Source organism: Scyliorhinus torazame, chromosome 12 (genome assembly GCF_047496885.1).
Source record: "Scyliorhinus torazame isolate Kashiwa2021f chromosome 12, sScyTor2.1, whole genome shotgun sequence".
Classification (NCBI taxonomy): domain Eukaryota; kingdom Metazoa; phylum Chordata; class Chondrichthyes; order Carcharhiniformes; family Scyliorhinidae; genus Scyliorhinus; species Scyliorhinus torazame.
The window spans coordinates 212,949,241-212,976,555 of record NC_092718.1 but is presented as its reverse complement, the minus strand read 5'-3'; the positions used below and the strand labels follow the sequence as shown (position 1 = coordinate 212,976,555).

Below are 27,315 nucleotides of genomic sequence, written 5' to 3'. Positions count from 1 at the left end.
CCTTTGCCAATTACTTTAAATCTGCGCTCTCTTGTTCTCGATCCTTTCACGAGCGGGCCCAGTTTCTTTCCACCTGCTCCGTCTCGACGTCTCGGCCCCGCGTTTTGTGCTCAAGTCTCTGGGGTATGACTTGAACCCACAACCTTCTGAGTCAGAAGCGACAGTGCTACCAACTGAGCCGCAGCTGAACGCTCGGGTGAGAAGACCACTGGTTTGGCTGTGATGCCCTCCATAGTCGCATGACCAGCCAGCCGGGGGTGGGGTGGGTGGGGGGCTGGAATTTGAGCCAACATTAGTGAAGGTTATAGCTAGGGTAAGCTAACGACCTTCCCATTCCTACCTGCCCTCATTTTCATATGGTGAAATTCTTTCTCCAGTCCTGCACTTTTCCCACGAACAAAGAACAAAGAAAAGTACAGCACAGGAACAGGCCCTTCGGCCCTCCAAGCCCGTGCCGACCATGCTGCCCGTCTAAACTAAAATCTTCTACACTTCCGGGGTCCGTATCCCTCTATTCCCATCCTATTCATGTATTTGTCAAGATGCCCCTTAAATGTCACTATCGTCCCTGCTTCCACCACCTCCTCCGGCAGCGAGTTCCAGGCACCCACTACCCTCTGTGTAAAACACTTGCCTCGTACATCTCCTCTAAACCTTGCCCCTCGCACCTTAAGCCTATGCCCCCCCTAGTAATTGACCCCTCTACCCTGGGAAAATGCCTCTGACTATCCACTCTGTCTATGCCCCTCATAATTTTTTGACCTCTATCAGGTCGCCCCTCAACCTCCGTCGTTCCAGTGAGCACAAACCGAGTTTATTCAACCGCTCCTCATAGCTAATGGCTGCCTCTGGTTAAGTGGCTTGTATTTGAGCCCAAGTGATAAATAAAACCTGATGATAATGGGCAGGCAACGTGGCCGGATCGCAGCCTGTGATTGGAGGGCATGGGACGAGAGGGCAGGAGGATTCGCAAAGAGCTACATGTTTGCTTGTTGTTGAGTTTGAAAGGCGCAAGTGCTCACAGCAGAGCAGCGAAGAATCTTTAATAGCTGAAGGGTATTGATCGTTTTGAATATATGCCACTCGCTACATCAGCAGCTGTAAAATATAAGAGATGCAGTTAAGAGGCACTCAATTCTGGCTAATCAAGAATGTGAAGTGAAACAAAGGCTTTATTGATGAGCATGTTTTGAGACAATTCAGGAGCCGGTGTGCCTCAATCTGTCAATCACGGGAAAAATCGAGCACTTGTCACAGCAAATTAACACAACATCCATTACACGACACTGTCTCCCAACACTTAAAATGTCCACTTGTAAACCGGTCAATTTCAAAGTTGCCAGTTACGGCAGAAGTGACCACCTTTATGCACCAATATGTAAATAGACCAACGAGGGAAGGGGCCGTACTGGACCTGGTATTGGGGAATGAGCCCGGCCAGGTGGTCGAAATTTCAGTTGGGGAGCATTTCGAGAACAGTGATCATAATTCCATAAGTTTTAAGGTACTTTTGTATCAGGATAAGAATAGTCCTTGGGTGAAGGTACTAAATTGGGGGGAAGGGTAATTCTAACAATATTAGGCAGTATCTGAAGAATTTAAATTGGGGGCGGCTGTTTGAGGGTAAATCAACATCTGGCCTGTGGAAGGCTTTCAAACCTCAGTTGATTAGAATTCAGGACCGGCACGTTCCTGTGAAGATGCAGGATAAGTATGGCAAGTTTCGGGAACTTGGGATAATGAGGGTTATTGTGAGCCTAGTCAAAAAGAAAAAGGAGGCATTTGTAAAGGCCAGAAGGCTGGAAAGACAAAACCCTTGAGGAATATAAAGAAAATAGGTAGGAACTTAAGCAAGGATCAGGAGGGCTAAAAGGGGTCATGAAAAGCCATTGGCAAACAGGATTAAGGAGAATCCCAAGGCTTTTTATACAAATATAAAGAGCAAGAGGGTACTCAGGGAAAGGATTGGCCCACTCAAGGATGGAGGAGGGTATCTATGTGTGGAGCCAGAGTAAATGGGCGAGGTACTAAATGAGTACTTTGCATCAGTATTCACCAAAGAGAAGGACTTGGTGGATGATGAGTCTAGGGAAGGATGTGGAGAGATTCTGGGTCATGTTGATATCAAAAAGGAGGTGGTGGGCGTCTTAAAAAGCATTAAGGTGGATAAGTCCTCGGGGCCTGATGGGATCTACCCCAGAATACTGAGGGAGGCAAGGGGGGAAATTGCTGGTGTCGATGGAAATCTTTGCATCCTCACTGGCTACAGGTGAGATCCCAGAGGACTGGAGAATAGCCAATACTGTTCCTTTGTTTAAGAAGGGTAGCAGGGATAATCCAGGAAATTATAGGCCAGTGAGCTTTACGTCAGTGGTATGGAAATTATTGGAGAGGATTCTTAGGGATAGGATTTATTCACATTTGGAAACAAATAAGATTTGTTAGCAATAGACAGCATGGTTTTTTGAATGGGAGGTGGTGTCTCACTAACTTGGTCGAGTTTTTTGAGGAAGTTACGAAGATGATTGATGAGGGTAGGGCAGTGGATGTTGTCTATATGGACTTCAGGAAAGTCTTTGACAAGGTGCCTCATGGCAGACTGGTGCAAAAGGTGAAGTCACACGGGATCAGAGGTAAGCTGGCAAGATGGAAACAGAACTGGCTGGGTTGTAGAAGACAGAAAGTAGCAGTGGAAGGATGCCTTTCTGAATGGAGGGCTTTGACTGGTGGTGTTCCAGAGGGATCAATGCTGGGACCTTTGTCAATCAAAGTATATATAAATGAATTGGAGGAAAACGTCTGCTCCACGGAAAATAAACCCAGCCTATATTCTATGATTCTATCCAGTCTCTCCTCATAGCTGAAACCCTCCATCCCAGGCAACATCCTGGAGAATCTCCTCAGCACCCCCCTCCAGTGCAATCACATCCTTCCGATGGTGCTGTGACTGTTTTGTTATGCTCTTGTCGTAGCATAAGCTGCTTCCTTGATGTGCACTCTGGCAAAGGAAGGTTCAGACTTGGAGATAGCTTTAACACGTTTATTAAACTATCAACAATTCTCCTACTTGGATTCGTCTCTACTGTTAATCCTTCTATAGCTACTCAGACTGACGAACCAGTCTGCTACAATCCACGTGGTGGGTGTGATTCTCAATCAACCCTGTGTCTGTACTCACTGAGAGTCTCCACTGGAAAGAGACTGAGCATGTGTGATGTGTCCTTTTATATGGGTTGGTGTAATGCCCTCCTGTGGTATCATAGATTATCATAGAATTTACAGCACAGAAGGAGGCCATTCGGCCCATCGAGTCTGCACCGGCTCTTGGAAAGAGCACCCTACCCAAGGTCAACACCTCCACCTTATCCCCATAACCCAGTAACCCCACCCGACACTAGGGGCAATTTTGGACACGAAGGGCAATTTAGCATGGCCAATCCACCTAACCTGCACATCTTTGGACTGTGGGAGGAAACCGGAGCACCCGAAGGAAACCCACGCACATACGGGGAGGATGTGCAGACTCCGCACAGATAGTGACCCAAGCCGGAATCGAACCTGGGACCCTGGAGCTGTGAAGCAATTGTGCCATCCACAATGCTACCGTGCTGCCCTTGTAGTGTCACCTCTGTGTGAATCGTGACTGCCCATTGGTTGTGTCCTATCTAACTGACCTATTGGTTGACTGTCTGTGTGTCATGTCTCTGGTGCTCCCTCTAGTGTCTAGCTAGGTGTAGTGTATGTACATTAACCCTTTGTGTACTTACAGTGATGTATATCACCAGTGACCAGAACTGCACACAATATTCAATCAGTGACCTAACCAATGTTTTATAAAGTTGTACCAAGACCTCTCTGCTCCTATATTCTATGCCTATATTTTAATGTCTCGCTCTGTCTCTCTCTCTCTCTGTCTCCCTCTCTGTTCACTACCCTATCTGTGCCGTCACCTTCAGGGATTCATGAACCTGTACACCAAGGTCTCTTTGTTCCTCAGTACGCCCTAGGACCTATCCTTCATTGCACATATCCCACCTTTATTAGACTTCACAAAATGCATCGCCAATGTTTTGGCTTGTAAAAGGATCAAGAACGAGAGGGGCACAGATTTGAGGCGATTTGCAAAGTAAGCAAATGTGATGTGAGAAAACCCTTTTTCACACAGCGAGTGGCTGGGGTCTGGGATGCACGGCCTGGGAGTGTGGTGGTGGCTGGTTCAATCGAGGCATTCAAGAGGGATGATTATTTGAATAGAAACAATGTTTGTACGGGGTCCGGGGGAAAAGGCAGGGGAATGACACTGAAGTCATGATTCTCCTTCGAAGAGCTGGTGCATACACAATGGGCCAAATAGCCTCGTTCTGCGCCATAACAATTCTGAGGTTCTGACAGGGCTATTTGAGGAAGAGTAGGCGAGTTCTCCCTGGTGTCCAGGACAGTATATACCCCTTAAGGGCCGAAGGGCCTGTACTGCGCTGTAATGTTCAATGTTCTATAGTGTAGATGGGCTTTAGAGTGGTTTCACAGGCCGGCGCAACATCGAGGGCTGAAGGGCCTGTACTGCGCTGTAATGTTCTATGTTAACCAACTTCACTAAAATAAACTATCTGGTCATTATCTCGTTGTTGTTTGTTGGAGCTTGCTGTGCGCAAATTGGCTGCAGCGTTTGGCAAATCACAACTGTGAGTACATGTCAAAAAGCACTTCACTGGCTGGGAAGCACTTTGGGATGCCCAGAGGCTGTGAGAGGCGGCTATATAAACGCAAGTCCTTTCTTTCAATAACCCATAAATGAATGACGGGGACGGTTTGGAAGATATTTTCCATGGCTTACTGGACTAGTTACGCAATGGAAATGGCTCATCGATGCTCAGACTCTGACAGACTGTGCTCCAGGGCCTTGTTTTGCGTCAAGAGCTTCAAGCCTGAGTCTGCGTCACAGGCACCTGTGTCCCACCCCCACACCAGATGGACTGATGACAGCTCTCCCAGTTAGAGTCGTGCTCTTTTACATGTGATGACACGGACACAATGTGAGAGTGAAATACAGAGCCCGCTGGAGTGAATCCGAATGGAGCTGGGGGGGGGGGGGGGGGGAGTAATGAGTCACAGAGCAAGGAGGCTGTGGTCTGTACCTAACTGCCCCATCTTGGGCGTGTTTCTGAAAGCCACGATTAGCCTCCGTACCGCTGTGCGCTGCGGGGAGCGATGGAATGGGCGGCAAGCTGCGATCCTGGTCAACTGGAGCTTGATGGGACTGCAGTTGTTGGCACTGCTGCGGACCGGGCGGCTGTTAAACAATAACACACTCTTGAAGACGTGACTGGGTGCCTGACCGGGGCAACTGTTGCCAGTATTGGGGCGAATGCCTTCAGATTCCACCGGCAGGAATCCAGAAGGTGGGAACTTTGGAGGGTGTACACGTAATTGTGGTGCTGGGGCGGCACGGTGGCGCAGTGGTTAGCACTGCTGCCTCACGGCGCCGAGGACCCAGGTTCGATCCCGGCTTTGGGTCACTGTCCGTGTGGAGTTTGCACATTCTCCCCGTGTCTGTGTGGGTTTCACCCCCACAACCCAAAGATGGGTGGATTGGCCACGCTAAATTGCCCCTTAATTGGAAAAAATAAATAAATAATTGGGTGATTGCGGTGCTGCCGGCCGGCTTATCGCGTGCTATCCTACCCCCTGGCCATTTTCCTTGGGGGGGGGCGGTCAAGATGGTCACCCTCCCACAAGCGGGGGTTGCGTGTTAATGTAATTAAAAGGCCAAATAAGGTGATCGGTCCGAGGCCGAATGGAAGTTTTCACTGTTCTCCCCCCCCCCCCCCAATAATCTGAGGAGCGTGGCCTGGAGACAGCCTCTTGGTTATACACATTGGTGGTGGGTAAACAGGGGGGCGGGGGTGCTGCACCCCAGGCCCTCGCTACCGGACTATTCTCGGGGGTGATCTGGTGGCTGAGGCCGTTTTTTTACTTCAAATGTTTTAAAAGTGCAGAGTAAATATCTCAAGATGGATGCTCTCTCTCTCTGTCCCTCACTCTGTCTCTCTCTGTCTCTCACTCTGTCTCCCTCTGCCTCTCTCTCTCTGCCCCCCTCTCTCTCCCTCTCTCTGTCTCTCTCTCTCTGTCTCTCTCTCTCTCTGTCTCCCTCTCTGTCTCCCTCTCTGTCTCTCTCTCTCTCAGTCCCTCTCTGTCTCTCTCTGTCTCCCTCTCTGTCCCCCTCTGTCTCTCTCTATCTCCCTCTCTGTCTCTCTCTCTCTGTCTCCCTCTCTCTGTCTCCCTCTCTCTAACTTTCACTGGATGGCGAGTCTGCCCGCTGGTCACTAATTGGCCAACCCTGGGGAAAATCGATGTCGAATTGCTGGTCTTGAGAGGGCGCGAGATTGGAACCTGCATTTGGCGCCAATGTCAGGGTCCTGGCCCAAAGTGGGAAATCCTGCCCCACACCTTAGAAAACAACTTCAGAAATGAACTAAAATTACCTTTAAACTACACAAGAGTGGGAGCAGACTGTGTGTTGTAAGGTTCTTCTTTCCCAAGAGAAAGGTGAGCTTCTAGAATCGATTGCCTGACGTTGCGTTGTCTCACGGTTCTCCATATATCTCCAAGAGGGAGCTGGAGCCGTTTCATTCTGGGGCAGAAACTGGATTGTGTAGATTTGATTTGATTTGATTTGATTTATTGTCACATGTACCGAAGTACAGTGAACAGTATTTTTCTGCGGCCAAGGGAACGTACACAGTACGCCCATAGTAGACAAAAAGAATAATCAACAGAGAACATTGACAAATGGTACATCGACAAACAGTGATTGGTTACAGTGCGGAACAAGGGGCCAAACAAAGCAAATACGTGAGCAAGAGCAGCATAGGTGCGTCGTGAATAGTGTCTCACAGGGAACAGATCAGTCCGTGGGAGAGTCGTTGAGGAGTCTTGTAGCTGTGGGGACGAAGCTGTTCCTATGTCTGGATGTGCGGGTCTTCAGACTTCTGTATCTTCTGCCTGATGGAAGGGTCTGGAATAGGGCAATGCCTGGGTGGGAGAGGTCTCTGACAATGCTGTCTGCCTTGCCGAGGCAGCGGGAGGTGTAGACAGAATCAATGTGGGGGTGGGAAGCTTGTGTGATGTGTTGGGCTGAGTTCACCACACTCTGCAGTTTCTTGCGATCTTGGGCCGAGCAGTTGCCATACCAGGCTGTGATGCAGCCGGATAGGATGCTCTCTATCGCACATCTGTAGATGTTTGTGAGAGTCGATGCAGACTTGGCGAATTTCTTTAGCTTCCGTAGGAAGTAGAGACATTGTTGGGCTTTCTTGACTGTTGCATCAACGTGAGTGGGCCAGGGCAGACTGTTGGTGATGGATATGGGTGGTACATGGTCTATGTGATCTCCTGGATTGCTGTTGATTGTCTGAAGGGAGTGAGGGAAGGGGGGGGGTCAGAAGATAATTTGTGATGCGCCTGACGGAACGATGCACAGTTACAGCTCAGTGTGAACCCAGCTGGCGACAGCTCGCAACAGACAAGCAGCTTCTTCATTTAACAATCGCCGCTGCAGCTTTGTCAATGGCTGGTTGGGGGGGAGGCCGAGGCGTCATTCTAGCGGAGACACTCTGCTCACTTTTGCCTTTGGGCGCAGGTATTGGCACTTGGCAGGTGTTACAGCTGCCCTATGACACTGCAGGGAGAAAGGAGCATTGGTGGCTCTCTGCCGGGGCAGCAGGTGAGGCCCACCAGGCTGTTTCCCCTCCTGGGAGAGTCTCGGACCAGAGGGCACGGTCTCAGAATAAAGGGGGTGCACATCCCAGACTGAGATGAGGAGGAATTTCTTCTCTCAGAGGGTTGTGAGTCTTTGGAACTGCTTACCACAGAGAGCTGTGGGGACAGAGTCCTTGTGTGTATTTAAGGCTGAGATAGATTCTTGATCAGTAAGGGTTATGGGGTAAGGGCAGGAAAATGGACATGAGGAATGTCAGCCCAGCCATGATCCTATTGAATGGCGGAGCAGGCTCGAGGGGCCGAACGGCCTGATCCTGTTTCTATTTCTTATGGTCTGACAATTGGCCCGGGTCCCCGAGCCTGACCATTGTCTAGTGAACCACGAATGTGGATGTCGAGTGAGGCCAGTTGATTGGGATGCTGACCAGCATAACCAGTAACCCCACAGCTGAACCACCGGGCGACTGGTCAGCCGACACGTGACAACTGACCATTGGACGTGGTACTGCAGGGCGCCTGTCTCCTACATTATCAAAGTGCCTCCGAGGTTGTGAAGTGCTTTGGATGTCCTGTGGCTGTAAAGGGCGCCATGTAAATGCAGGGCCTTTCTATTGTGCGGCACTGTACCTCAAGAGGCACCTTAAAATTAGAGGGCGGCACGGTGGCGCAGTGGTTAGCACCGCTGCCTCACTGTGCCGAGGATCTGGGTTCGATCCCAGCCCCGGGCCACTGTCCGTGTGGAGTTTACACATTCTCCCCGTGTCTGCGTGGGTCTCACCCCCACAACCCAAAGATGTGCAGAGTAGGTGGATTGGCCACGCTAAATTGTCCCTTAATTGGAAAAAATGGAGGCAGCCACCTGTGCGTAAAATCAAGAAGCACAGTCTCACACAAAGGGGAGGGAATCTGGAACTCTGCCTCAAAAGCTCATACATGCTGGCCGTCAATTTACAAGATCAGAACTGATAGATTTTTGTTGGTTAAAGGGATATGGAATTGAAGGGCGTGATTCTCCCAGCCCCGCGCGAGGCCGGAGAATCACCTCAACCGCGCCACGCCGCCCCGACGCCGCTGCGCGATTCTCCGAGGTGCGGGGAATTAGGGTCTGGCGCGGCGCCGGTCGCTGCATGAGGCCGGGCTGCCGATTCTCCGGCCCGGATGGGCCGCGCGGAAAAACCAGAATCCTGCCGGCGCCGGCCACACCTGGTCGCTGCCGGCGGGAACTCTGCGCGAAGGGTCGGGGGGGCGGCCCGTGGGGTGGGGGAGGGGGGCTCCGTCCCCGGAGTGGAGTGGGGGGGGGTGCCTCCGATGGGGTCTGGCCCGCGATCGGGGCCCACCAATCGGCGGGCCGGCCTCTCCCCCTCCCCGGGGCCTACTTTGTTGCGCGTCCGGCCCCAGAACCTCCGCGCCATGTCGCGCGGGGCACATGCGCGGGTTGGAGCCGCCCCCCAGTGCGTGCCAGGCGGCGTGAACCGCTCCAGCGCCGTGCTGGCCCCCTGTGGGGGACAGAATCGCTGGTGCCCGCACCCGTTTCGCGCCGTCGTGAAACTCTATCCCGCGATCGGAGAATCGCGCCCGAGGTTCTGGTCAGCCGTGATATAACGGACACAACAAGTGCGAGGGACTGAACGGCCTATTGCCCAGGGGAAACATGGTGAATATTTCGAGGTGGTGAGGGATTTGGACGGAGTTTGGACGGGGGGGGGGAGACTGTTCCATCTCACGAAAGGATCAAGAACGAGAGGGCACAGATTTAAAGTCATTCTTAAAAGAAGCTAAAGCGACACAGAGAGGCGTTTCCACACCGCGAGCGGTCAGGGTGTGGAATGCGCTGCCCGAGTGTGCGGTGGAGGCCGGTTCCATCGAGGCCCTCGATAGAGAATCTGAAAAGGAAGAACGCGCAGGGCTTCGGGGAGGAGGGGCAGAGGAATGGTACCAGGTAAAATGCTCGCTCGGAGAGTCAGTGCGGGCCCGATGGGCTGAGCGGCCTCTCTTTGCAATGGAGCAAATCTGTGAGCAAGTCCCACAGAAATACAAACATCCTTCACTCCCGAGATTCGATCTGAAACGATGCCCAAAGCCCCAGATTCACCAGGTCATTAGCGAGCGGTTGCCCAGCACCAGAAATATAATCAGAATGCATCTGTGTCGGTTCATCGGCTTAAGCTTCCTACTGAAACCAAATAAAATATTTGAAAATGATCTTTGCTTTGTTCATTTAATTCTGAAGGGTTTTCTGTGACAATGAATAATGTTACAGTACAGTAGCTAAAGGACAGCGCAACAGTGTAACAGATACCAAGCAAAACTCTGATGTACTTTGTGCCCATACCTGAATCTAATGGATGATAATTGCTTATTTATGGAAGTTCTCCTGATTGCAGGCCCATTATCTGAGTTCAGTTTATGTGTTTCAATGCACAATTTCACATAACGATGATTAAATAGCCCGATCAGTTGTAAATGTCACCACACATTGTCCTCTCTGTTTACTAATTCTTCCCGGACACCACTCCCACTTGGCCTGTGTCATTCCGAGCAGACAAAGGGACAGCGATGTGTGGAGGAGGGGGTTCAAATATGATTCTGGAATCCCTCAATGACGCGCCCCCCCCCCCCCCCCCCCCCCCCCCCCCCCCGCCTATCCCGATAGCCTCCTCCAGTCTGACAACCTCCCCGAGTTCTCTGCACTCCCCAAATTCTTCCACTTTGCACATCACCCCCTCCACCCCGTTCTCATCGCTCCGCTTTTAGAGGCTGTGCCTTCTGGTGTCTAGACCCTAAACTCTGGTATTCGTCCCCCCTCCCAGATCTAACCCCCTCTTCTCCTTTAAGACGTTCCTTAACATTTTTAATATTAATTTATGGGAGGTGGGCTTCGCTGGCGAGGTCAGCATTTATTGCCCATCCCTAGTTGCCCTTGAGAAGGTGGTGGTGAGCTGCCTTCTTGAACCGCTGCAGACCCTGTGGTGTAGGTGCACCCACTGTGCTGTTAGCAGGGAGTTCCAGGATTTTGACCCAGCGATAGTGAAGGAGCGGGCGATATATTTCCAAGTCAGGCTGATGAGTGACTTGGAGGGGAACCTCCAGGTGGTGAGGTTCCCAGGTATCTGCTGCTCGTCCTTCTAGATGGTAGTGGTCATGGGTTGGGAAGGTGTTGCCTAAGGAACCTTGGTGAACTCTGGCAGTGCATCTTGTAGATGGTCCACATGGCTGCCACTGTTCGTACGTGGTGGGGGGAGTGAATGTTTGTGGAAGGAGGAGCAATCAAGCGGGGCTGCTTTGTCCTGGATGGTGTTGAGCTTCCTGAGTGTTGTTGGAGCTGCACTCACCCAGGCAAGTGGAGAATATTCCATTACACTCCTGACTTGTGCCTTGTAGATGGTGGACAGGCTTTGGGGTATCAGGAGGTGAGTTACTCGCTGTAGGATTCCTAGCCTTTGACCTACTCTTGTAGCCACAGTCTTAATATGGATTTATTAATATGGCGAGTCCAATTCAGATTCTGGTCAATAGTAACTCCCAGGATGTTGATAGTGGGGGATTCAGCATTGGTAATGCCTTTGAATGTCAAGGAGCGATGGTTAGATTCCCGCTGGAGATGGTCACTGCCTGGCACTTGTGTGGCGTGAATATTACTTGTCACTTGTCAGCCCAAGCCTGGATATTGTCCAGGTCTTGCTGCATTTTCAGCTGTCCTAATATTCCCGGGTGTAGCTCGGTGCTAAATGTTGTGTCCAAATGTTCCTGGGGCCCAATCACTATGTTAAAGGTGTTATATAAATGCAAGTTGTTGTTGTGGCTCTTCTGTAACATAGAACATAGAGTGCAGAAGGAGGCCATTCGGCCCATCGAGTCTGCACCGACCCACTTCCACCCTATCCCCGTAACCCAATAACCCCTCCTAACCTTTTTGGACACTAAGGACAATTCATCATGGCCAATCCACCTACCCTGCATGTCTTTGGACTGGGGGAGGAAACCGGAGCACCCGGAGGAAACCCACACAGACACGGGGAGAACGAAGGGATACCCGTGGATCTGAGCATAATCTTCACTGCTGAGGATTGAGGGCTGCCAGGCGATGGGTGCCACCTATTAAAACAAGCTCTCGCTCGCCATGCGTTGGCACATCTGCCACCTCCACCCCGTCAAATAAAAAATAACGGCCACTCTTAACCAGTTACAGACGTCCCCAGCTGTTTCAAATCTGGAAGTAAGACAAGCCCAATGTACCAGGAATCCTGTATCCTGTCCCGGGGGCTGGAAGAATCGCAGAGGCCACTCAAACAGAATAAAAACTGGTTAAAAGGGAAAAGAAAACAAGAGCTAATGTTTCAGAACTGAGAACCACCCCCCCCCCCATTCATGGATCTGAACTGCTCTCTCTGTTTCACACTCCACGGAGGCTGCTGTAACTGCGGAGTATTTCCAGAACTTTCTGTTCAAATTGCAGATTTCGAGTGTCCGCAGAATTTTGCTTTTGTGGCGAGGGAGGAAATGGCTTGGTTCCGAAAAAAACAACTTCTTGGCCTAAAGTCTGGTCGGGTGAGTCGCTCGGATAGTTCTGGGCCCTGCTGTCTTGACAATCGGGCAGTGATCTCTCGCTACCGCCTCTGGGGACATCTTCGGCAAGGCTGTGATATTGGGGGCAGCTGTCTACCTGGCAGCTGTTAACCAGGCAGGGCAGAGCCTGTGATAGGATTGAGTGTACCTGAGCTGTTGATGGAATGGACTCGAGGGGCTGAGCGGTCTTTCCTCACTCCGTGCTTCCTATCCCTCCCTCCCCTCACCTGAGAATCCGGAGACTTTCCATTTCGTTCTTGAATGGAATCAAGATCGCTGCGCAAGAACAAACAATGCAGTAGGAGAGAGGAAGGTTGGAGCGGTCAACCTGGATCATCCAATTTCTTAAAATGTGACAACTCCCGAATTCCATTGACCTTATTTATAATCGGTTTGCTATTTGCCAGCATCCATTTTTTATGGTTTTCAGAAACGCGCGTGCGGCCTGATTCATGGTTGTAGTCCGTCGAGGAGGCCCAAGGTGGATTTAGAGCGGGAAGGTTGAACTTAGTGTCACGGGGAAGTCCATCCAGGTCTGAACATGAACCAAATCACCTTCTAGGCTCCTTCCTCCTTGAGCATCAGGGACAAACCCAAATTTTGGTTACCACATTGTTTATTTTTGATTCCCCAGTCCTCAATTTCAGACCGTTCGGGAGGAAACGTCATTTCTCTCAACCCAAGAGCATTAATCGATAAAACAAGGCCACTCACGGTAAGTCTGCCAGACTCAGTCAGGTGCCACTGATGCAGGAGGGATGGCAGATTGTTGCACACATGCCATTTCTCTCATGCCAAGTCCAACCCACATGGATCAGCATCAAGAGGTAAATTATGACTCCCATCGAGTCTCGTGACTCACCTCTGCGGTATTCCTTGACCTCCTCGGGGGTTGGTGGGTCACATGGTTGACGGTCCACGGGCCGAGCGACAAGTTGGCGTAAAAGTCCATCGGGTATCGATGCTGCCACTCGATCTCCTTGAGAGCCACAGCTGCCTAAACACAGAGGGAGGAGACCAGACACATTGAGACCATGGGATACACTTGGTCCTAATTCTGAAGCAGAAATAAAACGACTAGCTTAACACTCACTCTCTTTCGCTTAGATGTTTCATTGTTTTACCCCGAGTGTCGCCAGGTGAGAGGTTGGCTGGGTCACATTACTTGTTGCCAGACCAACAATGGTTATCTTTTTCTTAATCTTTCAGGGGATTTTTTAAAAATTCAGTCACAGGATGTGGGTGTTAATGGCTGGGCTGGCATTTAATGCCTATCGCTAACTGCCCTCCATTTCAGAGGGCATTTTGAAGAGTCAACGATATTGCTGTGGGTCTGGAGTCACATGTAGATCAGACCAGGTAAGGACAGCAGATTTCTTTCCCTCAAGGGCATTAGTGATCCATACGGGTCTTTACAAAACTTTTAATTCCAAATTTTTATTGAATCCAAATTTCACCAGCTGCCGTGGTGGTGTGGGATTCGAACCCACGTCCCTGGATCTTGCCCTGGGCCTCTGGATTACTAGTCCAGCGGCAATACCACCACACCACCGCCTTTACTGAGCGTCATTGGGCATTAATTGCCCATCCCTAACTGCCCACGTTAGGTGGTGTGGAACCTACAATGGTGTAGGGATGCCTGGAGTGCTGTTGGGGAGAGTGCCGGGATTTAGATCCAGCGACAGTGAAGGAATGGCGCAGTATGTCCGAGTCGGGATGGTGTGCGCCTTGGAGGGGCACTTTGGCGTTCCGGGGACTCAATCGACGCTGTTCCCCAGCTAACTGTGAGGAGCCGTGAGGGTTTCATGCAGGAATTGGAAGCTTTTGGCCGCATTGTCCGGTGGGGGGGGGGGGGGGGGGGGGGGGGCAGATTTGCCTCTGCACCGTCTTGAGGCGGTTGTTACCAAGCGGGCAGCTGAACAGTCCTGGGGGGTTGGGGGAAGGGTGCATCTACTTTTGGGGCCTGCTGTTGCTTTCTTGTCCCAATTACCGGCTGAAGAATGGTTGCCTCTTTGTGCGGGAGACTGTGAGTCATGAGAGACAGTGAACGTTCGGTGTCACTGCAGAGGATTTATACTCCTTATCTGAGTGAATCAGGACTCCCTGTGTGACCTTTATTCTTCAGCAGTGCAGGCAGAGGTTATAATGAATGAACATGGAGTCCGGGGTCCTTTCTTTCTCTCAGAAAATAGCCTCAGCCTGAACAATTGATACAATTAATCTTCTTATATCATTTCCTCTCTGTGTGCGGTTAAAGCTTAATTATCAATTGTTTGCTGCAAATTACAATTGTGTTATTTCCCCCCGTATCGTTTAGCAATCGATGCTCAGCTTGCTTGCTGATTGATGTTCTGAGGTGGCATTGCACTTGATCTTCTTTTTCTTTGTGTTTGCTTTTCAGTGTTTTGCAAAAAATAAAATAAAATATATATTTCTTTCCTTCCCTTGGTAGCCCTCTTTTGTTTGCTGGTTCGAAAACTGTCAAATGTGTTGGGGTTTAAAGATTTTTAGATTGGCAACAACAAATTATCCAATAAGGTACTGAAGAATATTCGTCCTCCAATTGGAGAGGGAGGGGTGGGTGACCTCTGGCAGGGCATGGGCAGAAGGTCATGTGAGATCACCTCCAGGAATATGTCCGACAAGAGTTGGCAACTGTAACTTAGATTGGCACCACCGGCAATACCGAGCTTTCACCATGCCCTGCAGACTCGGGGGCAAGATTCATCTGGATCCTGGCTACTGTCTCACTTTGTCTTTTTCTCTGGCAGATGGCCCAGTCTAATTGAAATGCGGGGGAAGATGGTGGTACACTGGTATTGTCACTGGCCCAGGGTAACGCACTAGGCACATGGCAAACAGAGGAATTTAAATTCAATTCATGAATCAGGAATTGAAAGCGAGTCTCCATAACGGTGACCGTGACAATTATCATCGATTGTTGTTCAAATCCATCTGGTTCACTGATGTCTTCAGGGAAGGCAATTTGCCGTCCATTCCCAGTCTGGCCTACACTTGACACCAGGCCTACAGTCAATGTAGTTGACACTTACTGTTCTCGGAAATAACCTGGCAACGTACTCAGTTACAGGGCAATACATGTCATCCCGGCCAACAAATGCTATCTTGCAAGCTGCCATCTCAAACCCCAGCCCCCATCTCAAACCCCAGCCCCCATCTCAAACCCCAGACCCCATCTCAAACCCCAGCCCCCGTCTCAAACCCCATCCCCCATCTCAAACCCCAGCCCCCATCTCAAACCCCTGCCCCCGTCTCAAACCCCAGCCCCCATCTCAAACCCCAGCCCCCATCTCAAACCCCAGACCCCATCTCAAACCCCTGCCCCCATCTCAAACCCCAGCTCCCATCTCAAACCCCAGCCCCCATCTCAACACCCAGCCTCCATCCCAAACCCCAGCCCCCATCTCAAACCCCAGCCCCCATCTCAAACCCCAGCCCCATCTCAAACCCCAGCCCCCATCTCAAACCCCTGCCCCCGTCTCAAACCCCAGCCCCCATCTCAAACCCCAGCCCCCATCTCAAACCCCAGCCCCCATCTCAAACCCCAGCCCCATCTCAAACCCCAGCCCCCATCTCAAACCCCTGCCCCCATCTCAAACCCCAGCTCCCATCTCAAACCCCAACCCCCATCTCAAGAAATGGTGAGGGTTAAATCTCAGCGAGATAATTAACAAACAGTCCACGGAATTGAGTCCTAAATTCCTATCCCTGCTTTTGTGGACTTCCAGAATGGATCAGTAAAATAACTTGTTTTTTGTTCATTATAATAACGACGTTTGTAAGAATGAGTCGCAAGCGTGCTTTTTAATATCAGCCAAGGCTCAGTTGGTAGTGCTTTTGCCTGAGTCACAAGGTCCTGGGTTCAAGTCCCATTCCAGGATTTTTAAATCCTGGTTTAAAAGAGAGGCAGATACTGCGCTACAGATTGGGTAATTAAAGCATCGTAAAAGTAAGATCATCATTCATTCTAACCATGTATAGTGTTTACCTAAATAGGGCAAATGGAATTTTGTTGGAGGTGGTGTCTTGCAGGGATACTAGCCTGGGGGCATTGATAACGGCTCCGCTGCCGCTCCCGCCGGCACGGTACACCACAAGCCCAGTGGTGGCGGTGACACTGAGGATCTGGGGTCAGTGGAGACGGCACAGGGGGGAGGCAAGGGCTTCAGTCTGGACCCCGATATGGAACAATCACAGGTTCGTTCTAGGTAGAATAGATGGTGGGTTCCTAAGCTGGCACAGAGCGGGTATCAAAAGGATGGGGGACTTGTTTATTGATTGGACTTTTGCTAGTCTGAGGGCGCTGGAGGAGAAATTTGGGTTGCCCTCAGGAAATACCTTTAGGTACCTGCAGGTTCGGGCGTTCGTGAGAAAGCAGGTGGGGGAATTCCTGCTGCTGCCTGCCCGGAGGATACAGGACAGGGTGGTCTCGAGCATGTGGGTAGGGGATGGCAAGACATCGGACATATACCAGGGGCTGCAGGAGGCCTCGGAGGCCTCAGTGGAAGAGCTGAAGGGCAAGTGGGAGGAGGAGCTGGATGAGGGCCTGTGAGCTGACGCCCTGGGCAGAGTCAATTCCTCCTCATCTTGCGCCAGGCTTAGCCTGATTCAGTTTAAGGTGGTGCACCGGGCGCATATGACAGGGGCGAGAATGTGTAAGTTCTTTGGGGTGGAGGACAGGTGTGTAACGTGTTCAGGGAGCCCAGCAAACCATGTCCATATGTTTTGGGCATGCCCAGCACTTACAGGATTTTGGAAAGGCTTTGCAAAGGCTATGTCCAAGGTCTTGGACACTCGGGTAAAACTGAGCTGGGGGGTAGCGATATTTGGGATGTCAGACGATGCGGGAGTGCAGGAGCCGAAAGAGGCCGGAGTTCTGGCCTTTGCCTCCTTGGTAGCCCGGAGGCGGCTCTTGTTAATGTGGAGGGACGCGAAACCCGTGGAGGCTTGGGTCAGTGACATGGTGGGATTTCTCAGGCTGGAGAGGATAAAGTTTGCCTTGCGAGGGTCTGTGCAGGGGTTCTCCAGGCGGTGGCAACCGTTCCTTGACTTTCTCGCGGAATGTTAAGTGGAGGTCAGCAGCAGCAGCAAACCGGGGGGGGGGGGGTGAATAGATTTTATTTGTAAAGGGCAGATACCCCACCTTGTTTTACTAATTTATTAAGTTGTTTTCTTAATTATTACTATGCTTTTTGTTGTTTTCTTTTTGTAGTGGTTTGTAAAGATTATTGAAAAATGTTGAATAAAAATAAATTTTTAAAAAAAGTCACTACACTTTACAAGTACTTAACTGACTGTAAAACACTCTCAGGTGTCTGGTGGTCATAAAAAGCGCTATATAAATGCAGGTCCTTCTTTTAAAAATGTACTGGATCTCCTTGAATAATGTGGTACCTTTCTGCCACCCCAACAGGCCAGGGTTGATCCCTGCTCAGTGTTAAGTTAGCTGATCCAATCTGGTGCATCAGTAAAAGCGGGTCACTGCTATTCACTTCAGCATCCTCTTGGCTAGGGAGGGAGTATCTGCCTGGTTTCCCTCTCCTGACCGTTGTTCATCACCCCCACTGCTGGTAGACGTTATGGGAATCAGGTGAGGGCAGGATCGGGCCTATGTGTGATGCCTCCCTAAGTCGAAGAGTTTCTGGTACTCACTGCTAAGGTTCACACTGGGAGAGTGACCACTTTGATGAATTACTAAAGGGCCAGGATCATTAACTTAAGAGGGAGGGAAATAAACACTGAATCTGACTCCCTATTTGAAATGAATCACTCGGACAGACAAGCAGCAGCTGCTGGTTGGTTTTCGGTCCTTTCCATCGTGTTTGGGATCGCCAGCACGGACACGATGGGCCCCTGGCCTTCCTCTGTGCTGGATGATTACAATTCATTGATCGATGGCACCCACGAGACATTTCAGAATGCTGATCATGGCAGATCCTAGCAGACCCCACCATCCTCTCCATAGCTCTGAGCAGGCACTCCCAGCACCGTATCCCGCGGCTAGGGTGTTAACCCGGCCACTTACCTCATATGGTGTGAGCAGGGGTTTGGAAAAAGCCTTTCCCCAGTCAATGGAGAGTCGCGGACAGGCGACCTGCACCCACCTAGAGACAGAACAAAGCAGCACTCTGAGTAAATGTCCCATCAGCAAAGCTGTGGGTGATAGCAGCACATGGAGACAACAAGAACATAGGAACAGGAGGAGTCCATTCAGCCCGTCGAGCCTGCAATACTATTATGGCTGGTCGGACACTTCAATGCTTTTTACACACACTATCCCCATAACTCTTGGTGTTATTGTTAATCAGAAATCTGTCAATCTCTGCTTTCGATACATTCAATAACTGAGCTTTACACCCCTCTGGGTGGAGAATTCTAAAGATTCACAACCCCCTGTGCAAAGACATTTTTGCTTATCTCGGTCCTACGTGGCTTCCTCCTTATTTTGAAATTGTGCCCCCTGGTTCTAAACTCCCCGACCTGCAGAAACATCTCACCTGCAGCTACCCTGTCTGTTCCTTTAAGTGTTCTGCAGGTTTCGATGAGATCACCTCTCATTCTTCGAAACCCTCGAGAATACAGACAGGCCCAATCTCCCTTCATAAGACAGTCGCACGATCGCCAGAACAAGTCTGGTGAACCTTCGTTGCGCTCCCTCTATGGCATTAATATCCTTTCTGAGGTTAAGGGGGCCAGCGCTGCACCCAGTACTCCAGGCGAGGTCTAACCGAGCTCTGACACGACTGAAGCTCCTGTACCCAAACCCTCTTGCATTTATATAGCACCTTTGACATCGTAAAACATCCCACAACATCCAAATAACAAAGTGAGTTACCCAGCTTATGAACGCAAAGACGTTTTATTAAAAATGATTAATTAAATCCAACTGCAACAGCAACTTGCATTCATACGGGGCCTTTCGATTAGTAAAATGTCCAATGAACCTCGCAAGTGCGTGGGTCAGACACTGAGCCAGAGGAGGGGCTAGCACAGGAGACCAAACAATTGGTAAAGGAGGGAGGGTTTTTTTTGGAAAAATATTTTATCGGAGGCATTTTCAAATGTACAGACCAGCAAACAACAACAATAAAACATACACAGTTAACACTATACTCCCACCTCGCCCCTCCACCCTCTCCTTTTACACCCAGCAGCTCCCCCATAACCCAAACAAAGCACAAGGAACAACCCCCCCCCCCCAATGACATGATAATATTCCTTAAAGTAGTCAATGGTGGCGGCATGATGATGCAGTGGTTAGCACTGCTGCCTCACGACACCGAGGACACAGGTTCGATCCCGGCCCCGGGTCACTGTCCGTGTGGAGTTTGCACATTCTCCCCGTGTCTGCGTGGGCTTCGCCCCCACAGCCCAGATGTGCCGGGTAGGTTGGCCACGCTAAATTGCCCCTTAATTGGAATTTTTTTTAAAAGAAGTCAATGAACAGCCCCAACTTGTGAACCCCTCCTCTACCCCTCTTACGGCAAACATTCGTTTTTTCTAGGTGGAGGAATTCTGCCAAGCCGCTCACCCAAGCCGCCGCTTTTGGCGGCTCCGAGTCCCGCCAGCACAGCAAGATCCACCTCCGGGCCGTCTGGGAGGCAAAGGCTACCATGTCAGCCTCTCTCCCCCCCCCCCCCCCCCCCCTGCGCTCCCGGATCCCCCGACACCCCAAATATCGCCAGCCATGGGCTCGGTGGCACCTGCACTCGCGAAATCTCCGACAGCACGTTCGCAAATTCTTTCCATAATCCCTCCAACTTTGGGCATGTCCAAAACATATGGACATGGTTCGCTGGGCTAAGTAGCGGGGGGAGGGGGGGGGGGGCGGGGTTTAAGGAGAGTCTTCAAGGAGCAGCAAATGGTAGAGAGGATTTTTAGGAGAGAATTTCAGGACATGGATGCTGAAGGAAATGGGAGATGCACGAGAGACCAGAACCGAAGGAGCTCTGGCTACTCAACCTGCAGGGCCGGAGGACAACACAGGAATAGAGGACCCCCCCTCCTTGTAGGACTAGGACTAGCCGAATCAGGAGGTTGGACCGCGGGAGTTAAGCTCCCCACTCCCTCCAAAACGGAGCAGTGTCCCATTGGACAGAACCCGTTCCCTGTCCTAAACCTGTCTGTCGCTTTGGCAGTGATATTGTCGGTGACAATATCTTCCCCCCCCCCCCCCCCCCCCCAACCCCCATAGCATATTCCCCAGGCACGGGGGCAGGAGGAGGTTCTGAGGAGAACGTTGGGCACTTAAAATGGTCACGGAGTCAACCAGCTCCCTGCAGACACCAAATATTTCAGAGGCTAATTTAATGGTGCCAACTGCAATCAGACATGTTTAATGCTACAACGTTGTGAGCAGGCAGCTCCTGAATATTTTATACAGACTGTCTGCTAAGTTACTGGACATGGATGCAACACACATCTTACTGGTTTCCTCCAGGGGCCTGGGCTTGTTTGGTCCTTGATTTCCCAGTATTATGGGTCCTGGTTATTGGGACACAGACGCTATTTATGGGAGCTCTTATGAGGTGATTATATGTGTTTGAGTTACGGTCCTAATCCTGTGCTCTCCCACAGGGACCATCCATCTCAGACACAGCCGGTTAGTGGGGCGATCCATCCCTTTTTAAAAATGTTTTAGTTTGGAAAATTCCTGACTGGAGTGAGGTCCCGCGAGCGCTTGGGCCAGGGTTCATTAAGGTTGCCAATCTCCAGGGTCCAGGCGATAGAACTTCAATTGCTGGAGACTCCAGTCCTATCCTGGAGGGTTGGCAACCCTAGGCCAAGTGGACGTGATGCTGCTTCTGTTGCCGGTGGCTACTCCAACAGGAGATCTGCTGTCAGGGGACCCTGCGCCCGTCTGTCTTGCGCCCGTCTCACACGTCCACAGTCGTTGGTCTGCAACATCCCTGTGATGTCCACCATCTAACTCTCCCTCGGGCGACTCCTCTTTCTGTTGCCCTCTGAAAGAGATCTCTGTAGCTTTACAGCTCTGATTAAATGGCCCAAATGCCAGCAATTTATTTTCAGGATATCACGTTTTAAGGGTTCTTTTTGCTGTTACATGTTCAAGCATTCATCTTATGGCCTGTGTATGAATTTTTAAGCGTATGCTTTAACATCCACATTTTAAAAGCCTCCGTTTTCTTCCATAGATTTTCACTGACTGATTTGATTCGAACTGTCTGTTTAACTGCAGAGACATCACCCCACTCTTGCCCGATGTCCACCACGCATGTTTTACACCAGGTGCTGGAATCTCCCAGATAATTCTCCACTTCCCCCGCTCACCCCATCCTTAGTCCTGGAGCAGTAAGGGCAGGAAACGGAGTACAGGCCCGGTTTTACAAGCTGCTCCATCTGACCAGTCTGGCTTACCGCGGAGTCTTTCGCATCAGGGATCAATATCAATAATCCCTTCTTTAAACACGGCTAAATGAGGATGGTCCAGGTGACAGTCTGTGATGGATCTGTGCACTGTCTGCTGTACGGTACTGCCACACAGGAACTTATATTTATAAAGTACCTTTAAAGGAGTAAAACGTCCCTGTGTGAATCGCAGGAGCACTATAGAACAATATGTGACACAGGGCCAGATGACCAAAAGCTTGGACAAAGAGGTAGGTTTTCAGGAGCACCTGACAGGTCGAGAGAGCGGTGGAGAGATCACGGAGAGAACGTCAATGCTTGGGGCGTAGGCACTAATGGTGGGGGGAGTAAAATTGGGGATACTCAATAATGTGATGGACATAAGAAATTGCCATATTATATATTTGATATGTATTTTTCAATCATGTTATTAAAACCTGGGCTAAGATGCATTCAGACAGTATGTCTGTTAAAGCTGTGATTGAGGGTTCGTAAGAGTGAGGCCATCATTGATTTTTTTCTGGTGAAGTGTTCTGCTGATAGATTTGAGACCCATTTTCTTGTTTATAGCTTGCTAATGGAGTATTGTTTACGTTTAACTGGGGTGTAGATAATTTATGAGGGGTAATGTGTTTGGTCTTGGCTAAACAGGTCATGGGTCATCTTGCAGGAGGAGCTAGAAGAATGTCTTATGCTTTGGGTACAGATGATGTAAGTATAGGGAGGAGCCAAGTCTGTCTGAAAAAGTTCATCTTCCTGGGGTTTTAATCTGAAACAGGGGTGTTGCAGTTTTGGCACTGAAAGTTATTTCTCCAGAGATCCTGCCCAGAGAAAAGCAAATAAAAAACGTGGTTGTTAACTTAATAAATGAGTGGGATTTGAACTATATTGATTTGCTTAATTGGAATATAGTGGCAGGTTTAGGGAGTAAGTTAAAGTTTCTTCTCTCACTGTTAGACCTGTTAATTGTAAAGCTATTTCTCTGTTGTGAATGTGGTTAATTGTGCGTTTAAATTAAAGTTTGTTTGAACATAAAAGATACCTATTGGTCAGTGTTATCAATCCCGGGGTGCAGTAACCTTTTCTCACAGCTTTACAAATTGCAAACAGTCGGGTTCTCGTCCGGGATGCTAACAAGAGGCTAGGCTTCCAGGAGCGCAGATTTCTCAGAGGACCGTGGAGCTGGACGAGATTACAGAAATAGAGAGAAGGTGGGCCACGGAAGGATTTGAACACAAGCACGAGAATTTTAAATTCAGACTGCCTCTCTATCTGTCTAAACACTCCCAGCTCTTTAAGCCTCCAATAACTTCCCGTTGCTTCAATTCTGGCCTCTCGTACAGCCCATTTCCTTCGGCTCACCATTAGCAGACACGCCTTCAGCTGCCCAGGCCCCGAGATCGACAAATCTGTTTCTAAACCTGTCTCCCTCCCCCTCTCCGCCTTTAACTCACTCCTTCACCTTACCTCTTCGTCCAAGCTTTCGGTCACCTGGATGCTAAAGGTGTAAGGGGGGCAGACGTTCCGCGCCCCACGCGTGGCGGCACGCGGTACATGCTGGTCTCGTCGTGGTCAATGGGATTTTCCATTGAGTCCACCCCCTCCCCCCGGCACCCACAGTAAGGTTCACCGCCAGCGGGACAGGAAGATCCCACTGGCAAGCATGTTCGGAAAATCTCCCCGATCCCGTTATACAAATGCAAGTTGTTGTTGCATTTAGCACGTTCGTTTGGTGACCTTGGATTGACCATCCCCCTGGCATTTCGTCAAAGGAATTGCCTGCCCCCTATGATCATTGGATGATGGACCCCCAACTGGAACCCCACCCCCGGCCTCTTTCCCCCTTCCACAGACTGGTCAAACCTGTTGCATTGTTTCCAGTATTTTCTATTTTCGCCTGCGTCCTATTTCCATGCCTGGCACATCAGAGTGTATCTATGCAGTGTCACGCACGCCAGGCTGGTACAACTCCGGAGACAAGGATCATCCAGAATAAATAAGTCAGCAGAGACACCACACCGCACAAAGTCTCCTCTGTGAAATTATCGGGGCTTAACCTGGCATTAATCTGCGCTCTACAAATGCCAAGTTCACTGGGATAATTTTTCTCCCTGGAATTGTATAAATAGGACAAATCCCTTTTTGGACACGAGTGTAAAAAGGCAAAGCTCCGGACCGGATGATGTGGTGTCACCTTGAGGGTTGCCCTTGGCAACCAAGCCTTTAAGTGGCAGAATGCTACGATTAACTTCTGCGTTCCTGAGCTGGAGAGAGAGAGAGAGGTAGAGAGAGAGAGAGAGAGTGACCAGGGGAACTGTCATGGTTCCTGCTCTGAATACCTGCCAGGCAATACCTGCAGCGGAGGGGGTAGTGCGTCGATGTGCAGCAAACAGGAGGTGGCAAACTGAGGATTCTTTGAACCAAAGTTCCGATGGTTCCAGTGTCAGACTGGAAACATTAACTCTGTTTTTCTCTCTCCGCAGAAACGGGCAGACCTGTGGAGCTTTTCTGCCATTTTTGGTGTATATTGCAAACTGGCAAATTATTTCAATGCAAAAAAAATGGTTAGTACCGTAATCTTGGGAGGTACAACATCAGGGTCAAGTGTTGTATATTTGGAGATTGCTCTTGTCCTCAGGCCAACATTGGTGGGGTTTTGGGGAGTTTGAATATAAAATAGATTGCTGAAAGGAGTAGACAATTTGCCAAAGCTTTCAAATATTTTTTCCTGCAGTGTAAATTGTGAGTGTTTGACATTTGGCGTTCTTGTGTTGGTTCTGGTGAAGAAGAAAAGCATCAATATGCCTCTTTTCAACAATATTCGGCTTCTGTGCCACCAAGTTGTGATGTTCTTTGTGTTGCTTATTTCAGGCTGGTTGGCGTAGTGTTCACAAAGACCACAAAATAGCTTTAACTTAAACGAAGCTGTAAATTTATTAACACTACTAACTTGGATTCGACACGTACTCCTAAAGAATACACAATTGATTAATAACATCTAAACTACACTCATCTACAACTAATCTCACTACTGGTGTGAACTATGATCTGCTCTCAATTACACTATCGATACATCTGACTCTCACTAGCTACCTCCTGCACACACACTCCCACAAGGCTTAGCAACACTGTCTTATATAGTTGTAACTGTAGCTCCCTCCAGTGGCTAGTCACGACACTACATTCATCCTTGCTGTGCTGATAGTTATGATAATACCAAACAAGTGACCAATATTTTTATTCTCCTCCTTTTCCACATTTTCTCCCAAATTTACACCCAACAATAAACAATGGTCAGTAACGAATGTAATGTCAATCCCCATATCAATAACAATGATCCCATCCTCCCACCAAACCCCCAGACATTGGCCCGCATGTTAACATAAACAAATGACAAAAAGGAATCAGGAATCACCCATAGTCACCATTAACACACACAGTCCCCCTCCCCCCAACCCTCTCTGCACCCCCCCTAATGTTCGATGTAATCCAATTCTCAAAAGTGCATGATTTAAAAATATATATATATATTTATTAAAGTTTTTTAACACAATTCTTCTCCCTTACAAACAATAACCACCCCCCTCGTAACAAAAAAAAAAGAGAAATCGCGCAGAGCAAGATATATACATGGCAAAATGATATATTTACACAGCTTTGTACACTGGCCCTCACCCGTACGTGCCAGTTTCCCCAACCCTTCATGTTATCTCTTGCTCATCCACCCTCCCAGGCAGTCCCCCCTTTCCCCCCCCCCTCCCAGGACGTCCCCTCCACCCCCCCAACCCCCAAGGTTGCTGCTGCTGCTGACCGACCTTCCTCTAACACTCTGCGAGATAGTCCAGGAACGGTTGCCACTCGAAAGTGCATGATGAATAACACCCATGAATTGTAGAACCTCTCCATCCTTCCCCTCAGTTCAAATTTGACCTTTTCAAGTGTCAAGAATTCCAGCAGGTCCCCCCGCCCTGCCAGGGCTCAGGGTGGAGAGGCTGCTCTCCATCCCAGCAGCCCTTTGGGCGATCAACGAGGCGAAGGCTACAACATCTGCCTCCGCACGCATTCCCAACTCCAGCTGGTCCGACACCCCGAATATAGCCTCCCGAGGGCCCGGGTCCCGTTTCACATGCACCACTTTAGAGATTACCCTAAAAACCTCCTTCCAGTAATCCTCCAGCTTTGGACAGGACCAAAACATATGAACGTGGTTTGCGGGGGCCCCCGAATATAAATTATCTTAACTGCAAGCACAGAAAGGGACCCTTCCTTCAGGCTTCTCTTCGGGACTATATGCAGGTAAGTTATTGCAGACTGCCAGAGGAAGGAGAGAGCATAGATCGCCAGGCACCAGGTTACAACACAAGAACAGAATTGTGGTGTTGGGTGCTCTGGTGCACAGATGAGCCAACACAGTTGTATGTGGTACAACTCTATTTTATTATAACTCTTATAATACAGTTCGTTCTGGATACTCTGCACGTGCTGTCTCCCTAAGTGTGTTTGGCAACAGATGTGTCCTGGTTCTCCTCTGCAGCTAATACTGACCATCGGGGGTCGTGTCTGTGCTTTTATATCTTTCTGTCATTGGTTGTGGTGTTGTGTGTTCTGATTTGTCTGTTGGTGTGTCTATCATGATGTGTGTGTTTGAATATCATGACATCCCCCCTTTTTACAAAGATATGTGCCTACGTGGTTATAAATATAATTGTGTCGTGAGTGCATCGAAGAGTGTGTGTGTGTGTTATGTACAGCGTGTGTATATGACGTAACTATTTACATGGGGCGATGTCGGGTGCGTCACACTAACAAGGTTGTACCATAACAAAACTTGGATGCGAGAGAAAAAAAAAACTTGAACATTGGTCTGGTCAGACGATATCTGGAACAATAAACAACAACAGGTTATAATACAGAAGTGTTTGACTTTTTGAACGTATGAACAGCATTATAAGTCCAGTCTAATGGGTGACCGCCTCAAGAATGGGCTGGTCCTCAAGCCGGTTCAGCTGTGGAGATTTGGGGTCACACTGGTTCACCTTGGACTGTTGGAGGTGATGCTGTTGCCGAAGTCTCTACTTTACCATTTGTTGTACTTCGTGCAGTGCTTGGTTTTTTCATTCGTGCAAATATAACATTCAACATCTTTGTTAGTGGTGCCTTGGCTGTGGTTTGGTTCTGGTGGCGATGGAAGGGGCATGATCCGTGGCATCTCCACGAAGTCATCCTTGGGAACCAGTGGAGGATCCGGCGTGTGCGTACGGTTCAGTTGCGAGCGTGGAAGGCGGCACAAAGCCCGCTGATTGCGCCTACGCACCAATCCATCCGCCCTGCATGCCAGGAACAAGGTGGAGTCTGTTTTCTTTTTATGTTTGTGGTGGACGGCATCTTGTAGCCGATGGGTCGTTGCCATCGAAGTAGCACCATCACTAATATCATGCAAGGCGATGACTGTGCCAGATGTGGAAGTTGGCCGAGACCGTGTACGCTGGTTCCGGCCACCTGCTGTGCCGGAAGGGCGACTCCGCAGAGAAACGTCGAAGCATGTCGCCTTGGAGAGAGAATTGTTGCTCGCATCAACGTCTGGCGATGGCGCGAATTGGTGTGTCCATCTTGGACCGCCGGTGCTGGTTGCCACTGCCG

General features: G+C 49.8%; 1 protein-coding gene across 2 annotated transcripts in view; it reads right to left on the bottom strand.

Moving 5' to 3' along the window:
• dph1 (diphthamide biosynthesis 1) overlaps positions 1–27,315 on the bottom strand; it is a 1,014,294-nt gene that overhangs the window by 19,800 nt on the left and 967,179 nt on the right. For both annotated transcript variants that reach the window (XM_072469877.1, XM_072469878.1), the window contains 2 exons: positions 18,332–18,410; positions 13,148–13,282 (listed from right to left, as the gene is read on the bottom strand). In XM_072469877.1, the coding sequence (XP_072325978.1) occupies positions 13,148–13,282; positions 18,332–18,410 (214 nt within the window). The remainder of the gene's footprint in view (positions 1–13,147; positions 13,283–18,331; positions 18,411–27,315) is intronic.